Below are 10,896 nucleotides of genomic sequence, written 5' to 3' on the forward strand. Positions count from 1 at the left end.
AGTTTCTGCTGTAGTCTCTCAAGCACTTTTTTTGGCAACTGCAAGCCAAATACTTGAATCTCAGTAGCTTCCTGTTGCAAGTAAAATCAATATTTTTAATGTCATAAATTCTAAAAGGTCTTGGTGATATTATTTTTTTAAGTTTTCCAATATATTTAGTTTAGCTTTCATTGCCTGTCATAAAATAATTCATTGTGTCAGCCAACATCTAAATTAACGCGGACATCTGGCATTATTTTAAAAGAACATATTGAATATTATTCTAAAATCCCAAGTTCCATACAAGTGTTAGTTCCAACCTAAATTTAATACAGAGTGAAGTAAAAAGAAATTACTGTATTTTTACATAAATCGTAAATACCCAAACCTTCAACTCTCTGTAGCAGAGAAGGATGGTTGGTATATTGATAACTTTTGATCCTTATAGTGATAGCGAACTTTCATTACCAAATCTTATCGCTCATTTATTAAAATGAAGAACATCGGCCTAGAGGATTATTTGTCAGTATTACAAGGTGTATCTGGCTTTTCCCATGTATGTGTGATTCTCCCTAGTTCTGTATTTTTTAATAGGAAATTGGACTAGCAAAGGTTTCCCAAGGGTATTGTGTTCATTTGTTAGAAATATTGCCACACAACACCACTAAACTGGGAGACTCACCAGCAGAAATGTAGTGTCTCACACTCTGATGGGGAGAAGTCTGGAATCCTGGTGGTGGCAGGAGAGGTCCCTTCTGAGGCTGTGCGGGAAGGCTCTGCCCTAGGCCTCCCTTCACGTCCTGTAGACCAGTGGTCCCCAACCTTTTTTGAGCCATGGACCGGTTTAATGTCAGAAAATATTTTCACGGACCGGCCTTTAGGGTGGGACGGATAAATGTATCACGTGACCGAGACAAGCGTCAAGAGTGAGTCTTAGATGGATGTAACAGAGGGAATCTGGTCATTTTTAAAAAATAAAACATCGTTCAGACTTAAATATAAATAAAACGGAAATAATTCTTTCTCTGCGGACCAGTACCAAATGGCCCACGGACTGATACTGGTCCGCGGCCCGGGGGTTGGGGACCACTGCTGTAGATGATCGCCCTCTGTCTTCATCGTTCCACATCCCCTTCCCCTCATATATGTCTGTCACTGTGCCAGAACCCGCTCTTTTCACGAGGACCCCAGTGATGCTGCATCAGGGCCCCTCTGATGATCATATCCCGACCTAACTGATGACACCCACAAGACTCTGTTTCCAGACTGGGTCCCTGCATCACTCTGCTCAGGCACCAGAACAACCCGCTCCAGACCAGGGGGAGTCAACCTTTTCATACCTACTGCCCACTTTGTATCTCTGTCAGTAGTAAAATTTTCTAACCACCGTAATGGTGATTTATAAAGTAGGGAAGTAACTTTATTTTATAAAATTTATAAAGCAGAGTTACAGCAAGTTAAAGCATATAATAATAATTACTTATCAAGTACTTTATGTCGGATTTTTGCTGTTTGGCAGAATAAATCTTTATAAAACAACTTACTATAGTTAAATCTATCTTTTTATTTATACTTTGGTTGCTCCAGTACCGCCCACCATGAAAGCTGGAACGCCCACTAGTGGGCGGTAGGGACCAGGTTGACTACCACTAGGGGGCGGTAGGGACCAGGTTGACTACCACTAGGGGGCGGTAGGGACCAGGTTGACAACCACTAGTGGGCGGTAGGGACCAGGTTGACTACCACTGCTCTAGACAGAGGGTCTGAAACAACAGAGTGGCTTTCTCACAGTTCTGGGTACCGGAAGTCCAAAATCCGGGTGTGCATGGTCCGGCTCTATGGAGGGCCCCCTTGCTGGTTGCAAGATGACGTGGCAGAAGAGACTGAGACACGCTGGCACAAGCTCTCGGGTGTCTCTTCTTACAAAGGCACTAATCCCACCCTGGGGACCCCTTCTCGTGACCTCACCTGAATCTAGTTACATCCCAAAGGCCTCATCTCCAAATATCGTCACCTCAGAGGTCAGGGCTTGAACATGTGAATTGGGGGAGGTGGGTCACAATTCAGTCCACAGCAGTTGCTCCCTGAGATATTGGGGGGCTAGGACTTCAACCTGTGAATTTGAGGGGGAGACAGTTCAAGCCATAACAGGCTTCCAAAAGTTCACGTCCTTTTCATGTGTACAATAAACTCACCCCATCCCGACACCCCCAAAATCCTAACCCATTCCAGCATCAGCTCTTAAGTTCAAAATCTCATCTAAAGGATCTTAAATGAGTAAAAACGTGGGTACAGCTCTTCATGGGGCAGCACTCCTTCCTAGCCGTGAGCCTGTGAGACGGACAAGCTGTCGCTCCCGGTATGTAACTGGGGCAGACAACTGCTTCCATGCTGGAAGTGGCCTTTGCCTCCTGGTGATCGCTTCCTCTGCTGGTCAGAAGCTTTGTGTTTGCTCTTGTCCCACTTACCTAGTTCTGCTTTTGTTGCTTGTGTTTTGGTATCAAATCCAAGAAATCATTACTGAAACCAATGTCAAGAATTTTTTTCTCCTGTTTTCGTCTAGGAGTTTTATAGTTTCAGGTCTTACATTTATAGTCTTCTGTTCCTTTGGAGTTGATTTTTTGTATCTGGTATGGGATAAGAGTCCAGTTTCATTCTTTGCATGCGGACATCCAGTTTTCCCTGTGCCATTTGTTGAAGAAACTCCTTTCTCCATTGTGTGTTCTTGGCTTTCTTGTGGAAGATCAGTTCACTGTGTGTTGGGTGGTGAGGGAGTTATTTCTAGGCTCTCTGTTCTGTTCCACTGGTCTATATGTCTGTCTTTATGCCAGTGCCACACTGTTTGGATTACTGTAGCTTTGTAATATATATCTATTTTTAGATGTTTTTAAATATTCAAAAATATCCTTCAACAGATTTAAGTAAATTGTTCTTAACTGTTTCTTCTTCACTGGGTCACTCAATGATTATGTGTCGACAGTCCGTTGTGCACTAGATTTAGCTATGACCTGATACTTCTTTTCTCATATCTATCTCACTCCTAAATTTCTAAGGCATGAACCAATCAACTAGGGAAGCAAGTATGCAATTTTTAAGGCTCCGGTTCTGTGCCTGGAATCTTCCCGTGAGGGACATTTAACATAAACGTAACAAGCCAATACAATATGTTATTAGATGGTTCTCCCATAAGTTAATTTATACACAGGCTTGAGGTTTTATCTGATCAACTCTATCCAATAAATATTGTCTTCTTTTGGCTTGAATTTCCATGTGAGTCAAGTATATGCCTTTGGTTTCTAATCAGGAGACACATTTGCAAAGAAAATACATTTTTGATGACTTTTTTATGAGCTTGAACATGTGCCAGCAACGTTGGGATTTAATTTTTCTAGAGTAGTGGTATTTCTGTATTTTGAAAGTGAGCTGAAATGCTCTTTCTTCTGCCTTGCCTATAAATATGCTCAGACTCTAGAGCAGAAAATGTCACGTCTGATACTCTTTGTAGAACTTACCAGCATCACTTTCCTAATGGTACAGGAACTCAAAATGTCTCCCGTAAAACGGGCACCTCTCTGGGATCACAGTTCTGGGATTTTAAAGGACCTACTCAGCACAAACCCATTGTTAAGGCACTAAACTTGTTGGTCTGCTTGTGACAACTTAGATCATTAATATAGCAGGCAGGGACAATATGCTGTCAGCTGAATCCCCTGAAAGTACACAGACTTGGGATGTCCTTGTAACACAAATACACCTCCAGGTTGCCCCTCGTACCCCTTGAGTGTGCACCGTTAGGAGTTAATAGTGATCCAGCGGGCATTAGGCTTCAGTGAGTAAAACACCCACATCTCTATGGATTTGGGTTCTTTTATTTAGAACTTTTATTTTTTAAAATTCAATCATCGTGGTATGAAATGTGTTGTGTCCATGAGTGATTTTATCTTAACAGAATTATCTTTAAAAGAAAGTGAGTTACAATCAGATAGCTGATCTTCAAACATGCACTTGCCATTTAAGATCATTTTGGGTCCAAGTTTTCTTTTGATTGTAATTTATACAAATATATGTACATGTATATTCTGGTGTGGCAAATAATCTGAACTCAAATTCTAACCAATAAACTTTTTTAAAAATTAAGGTAATACAGAGCATCTAATCACTTAAAATTTATATGATTTCCTGAGTTAAGAAAATCTCAAAAGTGATGCCTACCTTTTTACTTTCTTACGTGTGTAATTTGCAAAGCAGGTTTTGATTTTGATCGAGTCAAATTGACCCATTTTAATTTTATAGACAGTGCTTCTTTTGTGCTAAAGAAATCTTTACCTACCCCAGCATCCCCAAGACTTCCTTCAGCGTTCTCTCTTCCCCTCCCTGATCCGTGTCTGTTTCTCAGTCCACACCAAACTGTCTTCCTTACCAAAGTTGTGTATCAGGTAAAGTGATACTTTCCACTGGAGTCTTCTCTTTCCGGATTGTTTTATCTTTCCCAGGGCCTCTGCTTTTCCATATAATTTTTAGAGTAAGCTTCTCTTTGTCTCCAAAAACTCCTGTGCTGGATTCTGATAAGAAGAGCGTTTAATCTATAGATTACTTGGGAAAGGATTGACGTCGTTACTACGCTGAGTCTTCCAGTGAGTGAACACAGAATGTCTCTCCACATATTTAGGCGTTCTTTTATGTCTTCCATCAGCATTTCATCACTTTCAACATACAGACCCTTAAATGTTACGTTGATACCCAAGAATTTTACTTTCTTTGTATGATTATAAATCATCTTAGTTTTTAATTTCAACTTCCGTGCGTTCATTGTTAGTATATGGAAATATGGTTGATTTAAAAAAAAAATTTTTCAGATGAGAGTCGAGGAAATAGTAAAGCAGATTTCTGCATGCATCCTGACCAGGATTCACCCAGCAATGCCACCTAGGGCCAATACTCAAGTACTGAGCTATTTTTAGCACCTGAGGCTGATACACTCCAACAGAGCTATCCTCAGAGCCCAAGGCCACGCTTGAACCAATCAAACAACTGGCTGTGGGAGAAGAAGAGGGAGAGAAGGAGGAGTGTGAGGGGTAGAGAAGCAGATGGTCACTTCTCCTGTGTGCCCTGACTGGGAATTGAACCTAGGACATCCATACGTCGGACTTTAAATTTTTCATTTTATCTGCTTGCAGTCTTGTTGAATTTGCTTAAGAGGCTGGGAGTGTTTTTTGTAGATTCATTGGCATTTTCTGTGCAGACAGTCATGTCAGTGCCATCAGAAAGTAGGAATAGTTTTATTTCTTTTCCATTTGTATGGCTTTAATTTCCTTTTCTTGCCTTGTTGCAGTGGTTAGAATTTCCAGTACTATATTGACTAAGGTGGTGAAAGTAGACATCACTATAAAGTATGATGTTGGCAAGGTTTCTTTTTTAGAGTCTGCTCATTAAATTGAAAAAGATCCCTTTGGTTTCTAGTTTACTGAGGGTTTTTAGCGTGAATAGATATTGTATTTTGTCAAGTGAGTCCATTGATAACCGTACAACATTTTTTTCATTAACCCCTGTTGATGTGGTGATGATGTTGATTTTCAAATAGTGACCCAGCCTTACAGATCCAGAATAATTCCCACTTGATGTTGACATATTTTTTTGATTTGTTATTTTCATTTCCAATCAGTTCATGTAAGGTTTTACCCTTTTAGACTGCCTCTTTAATCTATGGGAAAGTGGTCATTTGACTGAGAGATTAGAAAAGATTGTAGAACTGTGGTGTTTAATTTTCACGTTTGGGGCTTTTCCTGACCTTTCTGTTACTGATTTCTAGGTGGAGTCCACGAAGGACAGAGAACATGTCCTGGTTTTTACATGCTTTGGATGTAAAGTGCTCTTTCTTCTCCAGCTTTCTGCTGAAAACTGGGGTTATTGATTTACACTTTTTTAATACTGTAAACTTCCCTTTAATACTGCTTCTGCTGGGAAGAGGACCCTTAAACTCTGTTATCCAGATTCTGAAATTACCTCTACAAGAGATCTCTGTCACTGCATTGTAGGATGAATTTCTTAAAATTATGTCTTTTAAACTTGCTGACATGTGTGTGTGTGTGTGTGTGTGTGTGTGTGTGTGTGTGTGTGTCTGTGTGTGTGTCTGTGTGTGTGTCTGTGTGTGTGTCTGTGTGTTCTAGCTAAATTGGTGAGGTTTTGTTACATGATTTTTATAATGTATTTGAAATTCTGTCGCGGCCCTGTTGGTTCTAGTAAGCAGATTTCAGACAGTAGTATGAAGAAAGCTTGTTTTCCCTTTGCTGTTAACTGAAGGGTGTTCTGTCATCAGAAAACTGCTAATAAAACGAGCACAGGCATACCGCACCTGTTCCTGGGGCTCAGTTTTAAAAGGAAATCTATGCCCCTGCTCTGTGCTGTGTTGCCCGTGCCGATCCTTGTTTTTAACAAAGGAAAAGTCTGTCTCTTGGAAAGAACCCTGAGGCATTCGTCTTGAACGCAGTGTTCCCTCCCTCTCCCTCCTCCAGGCGGACGACCGTCAGCTTCGTGGCCTACTGCTGCTCCGCCCAGTGTCTGCAGACTTTTGACCTACTGAGTTGATAAACACTCAGAGCCCATGGAGCCCTGCCAGCCTGCCGCTGCTGCTGCCCCGTGTCCCACGCTGTTTGTGCAGCAGAGGGACCGGAGTCCAGCCAGACCAAACAGACCCTCCCGTCCTGCCCTGCCCGGTCCTGCCCTGTCCCATCCAGCCCAGCGCAGGCCCTGCAGGACTCCGCAAGTGTCCTGACTGAGCCTCGGAGCCGAAACGCCTCCACCCTCCCCCGAGCTGGAATACATCCTCCCCAACATTGAGGACTTTTGTCTTGTGTGTTTTTCTTCTCCTGCCAGTGTCTCCTGTGCAGACTGTGTAGCTTGGTGTGCCTCCCACGTCGGACTGAGAGCCAATCTCAGTTCCCTGGACGGCCGCAATCCAGTGAGTGGTATTGTCCGGCTGGCTTCGGAACACATCTGACTCCGTTACACTTCTGATCTTCTCCTCCTTCCCCAGGAGAGTCACTTCCCCCAGGCTGTTCGCAGTGCTTATACTGACGCCAGCAAACCCCATGGCCTCAATAGTGTTGAGTGGAGGTGGGGTGAGGGGTGTTCCTGCCAGAGAAGTCTTCCCCGCCCCCCCTGTGGAGGTTCCGGGGGTCCTAGCCTCCACCCTCTGGAAAGTCACCGCCTTGTTGAGAAGTATTGCAGAGGGACTTTAAAAATAAAAAGTGTAGATTATAAATAAAATGCCCTTATTTTGAAAGACTATTTACAGAAAAATACTTTTGAAATGTTTGCTATCCCGATAAGATTTTTTTTTTTTTTTTTTTTTTATGAGAAGAGTTTGAGGAACATCTGAGGCTTTAAAAAAGCCAAGCCTCCTCTTTCTGGGTTTAAACATTTTACTGGCTAAGGAGAAGGGGGAGGGAAAGACGTCAAAGTCTGACCTGCTTGTCAGCTGGGTTTATGGTTAGGGTCAAATTTATAGTGACTGAAACAGTTCTGCGACACGTGAAAAACAGGCCCTGGGCCCTTGTGCTCTGTGTCCTGAGCAGGGTGACCCTTGGGGACAGTGTGTATACTCTGTTACATACCTGGTGCACTGGGTTATCTCCACGGTGACCCTGGCTCGCTCTTACGTACTTCCCACGCTGCTGTCCCGACACCACTGAGAAGGGGCAGAAACAGCAGGTCCCAGTCCAGCCTTGACTTGCGCAAAAGGGCCGGAGCGGGAAGCCTGTGAGATCCCGCCCTGACGAGGACTGCTTGTGATGGCGGGAGCCGCACACGAACTCCTTGGAAAGGGTGGCGTCTTCCTGTTGCTCTGCGGCCACGTGTGCCTCTGGTGGCTGTGAAGTGGTCCTTCTATATTTATTGTTGTTATTTATTTTTTTTTAGATTTTTATTTATTCATTTTAGAGAGGGGAAAAAGAGCAAAGGAGAGAGAAGGGGGAGGAACAGGGAGCATCAACTCCCATATGTGCCTTTACCAGGCATGCTGGGGTTTCGAACCGGCAAACACAGTGTCCCAGGTCGACGTTTTATCCACCGCGCCACCTCAGGTCAGGCCTATTTATTTATTATTAATTTTTTTTTTTCTGAAGTTAGAAGCAGGGAGGCAGTCAGACTCCCTCCCACATTAGCCCAACCAGCATCCACCCAGTATGCCCACCAGGGGGCGATGCTCTGCCCATCTGGGGCGTCGCTCTGTTGCAACCAGAGCCATTCTAGTGCCTGAGGCAGAGGCCATGGAGCCATCCTCAGCGCCTGGGGCCAACTTTGCTCCAATGGAGCCTCGGCTGCGGGAGGGGAAGAGAGAGATAGAGAGGAAGGAGAGGGGGAGGGGTGGAGAAGCAGATGAGCGCTTCTCTGGTGTGTCCTGGCCGGGAATTGAACCCCAGACATCCACACGCCAGGCCGACACTCTACCACTGAGCCAACCAGCCAGGGCCAGGCCTATTTATTTTTAATGTTTTAATGTTTTAATTCTACAGTGCTTTCTCCCAGACAGGATGGAAAGGGGAAACCCCAGGAAGATTTACTTGGTAGGAAAATTCTCTTCAATTCCAGATGCATCTAAAGTGTGGTGGACAGGATTGTGCTGGCCGCCTTCAGTCTGTCATACAGGCTCAGAATCCGACAGTTCCTGACCTGCGTGTGAGCTTTTCCCAGTCGTGCTGCCCAGAAAGCAGACTGTCCCCGTAGAACAGCGAAGGCAGGACGTCTGCATGTGTCCCCATGGTCCTCCCACTGCCCGTCCTTCTGCGAGGCTCTCCCCTAACTTGACCTATGTGACCCTTAGGGGCTTGTTGTAGAATAGAAACAGAAGACCTACTCAGGACATCACAGTTCTCCCATCTTTTGGAATAACTGAGGTGTTAGCAGAACCTCTGACATACAGACACAAGTGGGCAGGTGAACAACGGGCAGGACCTTCCCTAACGAGACGCTGCCTGTCATTTAAATGGCAATGGGTTGCAGCAACTTTCTCATTCACCTACAGTCATGTGTCTCAAAATGACGTGTGCTAACCTGATATTCAGGATTCTCGTTGCTATAAGGATTTGTAATACCGGGGGGTCCTCAGGTTATGACATAGTTCCTTCCCTTCCTGCGACAGTGATGTAACCAGAATTTTGGTGTAAGTCGAAACACACCCTAGCCTAAGTCACTTACCTATCCTAACACAGTTATAAAATCATAATCTAGAACATAAAAACACAAGCCACAGAAAAAGAAGACTGCATATTCTCCACTGCGCGCAACCAAACTAGTTTGCCATGTAGTCTAAGTACGATGCTAACAGCAAGGGCGTAAGCCCAAACACACACATCTCAGTTTTTTAAAGTTTTTATGGGAGTGAGCATCGTAAACTCAAAACATAGGTCGAGACTGTCGTAACCTGAGGACCCCTGTACTTGCAACTCATTTGCAGTTTCACAAAGACGTGAGCCACACATCCTCTCTGTGCCCGTGACAAGCAAGTGTGCACTGAACACCAGGCAGCAGGCCACCTGTGGGCAACCTCAGCCTGCACACCTGGGGCACACAGCCTGATGGGGAGAAATGCCGTTTATAATGTGGCTTCCCTGCTGCTGTTCATTTAAAAAAAAAAAGAAGAAAAAATTGTACTGAATCCACTGATGTTGTCACCCTTTGGACGTTATACAGGAGAACTGTTGGAGACAGGCGAAGATTCCCCTCCGCACTCTGTATTTGAATTGCATGCATGACTGAAGAAAACTCCAAAGGTGTTCAGTTGTGTTTTCTTGTTGAACAGTTATGCTACCTAGAGAAGTGTTTCACGCACTTAGAGTAATGCAAAAAGAACAAGGGGTTACTTGGAAAATAGAGTCTGTTCAGGTAAGTTTACATCATCGCTAACCTGTGGTTAATGGTAAATTTAAAAATCCAGACTGCCCTGTTGGGCCTGGGCCTTCTTATGATAGAGTGTAAAACGCAGTCCATTCTCAGTAGATTGCCCTGTTCGTGATATTAACAAATGCCGTATGCCTGACCCGCGGTGATGCAGTGGATGGAGCATCGACCTGGAACGCTGAGGTCACTGGTTCGAAACCCTGGGCTTGCCCGGTCAATTCACATATGGGAGTTGATGCTTCCTGCTCCTCCCCCTTCTCTCACTCTCTCCCTCTCTCCCCTCTCTATGAATAAATAAAATCTTTAAAAAAATAAAAACCCCAAAATGTATTATTGTTATCATACCGAAAGCCCCCAATGTGACATAGCATTGTGAAGATGAAATGTTGCATCTTCAATGAATAAAATATATATTTTGAGCAAACAAAAATTTTTTTATCAATGATCGATACACAAAAGAGCTCTGGCCAGTGGAGGAACCACTCTGGTTCATAGGAGAGTGACAGACTCCTTCGTTACCTGCCCCTGTCCTCCGAAACGCGAGGTGTACCTTAAACATTGTTGGCCAACAGACGCAACCCTCACTCCAGACCTTTCACACTCTGGCTTGTCTGGCTGGGTTAACGGATCTCTCACTTCTCGTCCACATTTTGTATTATGAATTAAAATGTTTACAGTCTTAAGAAGAAAAAAAAAATGGTTCACTACCAATTGGCTTCTGAGGCTTTGTATCCAGTTTTCCCTAAACTGTATACCAATTTCTGTCATCACTGGGGACTTTCAAAGCTGGCTCTAAAAATTATCCCATAATAAAATTAGGTTCCTATTTCCCAAATGAAAGAAGCAGACTTTTCTTTTTTTTAATCTTTACTATAAAAAACTTAAATGTAATGCATTGCTTCAGAAATCAGAACATTTTTATTCCGATGATTTATGACCAGGGATTACTAACTGGGCCAGACTAACGCAACCCAATGTAATTAAATATTAAGTTGTAAATTCGTTTCACTGACTTGGAAA

General features: G+C 43.6%; 1 protein-coding gene across 2 annotated transcripts in view; it reads left to right on the plus strand.

Annotated features, from left to right (window-relative positions):
• The window catches only part of LRRC28 (leucine rich repeat containing 28), a 74,847-nt gene extending 68,031 nt beyond the window's left edge, over positions 1–6,816 (plus strand). For both annotated transcript variants that reach the window (XM_066354879.1, XM_066354880.1), the window contains one exon: positions 6,492–6,816. In XM_066354879.1, coding sequence (XP_066210976.1) covers positions 6,492–6,564 — 73 coding nt within the window. In that variant the 3' untranslated portion in view covers positions 6,565–6,816. The remainder of the gene's footprint in view (positions 1–6,491) is intronic.
• The last annotated feature ends 4,080 nt before the right edge of the window (positions 6,817–10,896 follow it).

The sequence above is a fragment of the Saccopteryx leptura genome, chromosome 13 (assembly GCF_036850995.1).
Source record: "Saccopteryx leptura isolate mSacLep1 chromosome 13, mSacLep1_pri_phased_curated, whole genome shotgun sequence".
Taxonomy (NCBI): domain Eukaryota; kingdom Metazoa; phylum Chordata; class Mammalia; order Chiroptera; family Emballonuridae; genus Saccopteryx; species Saccopteryx leptura.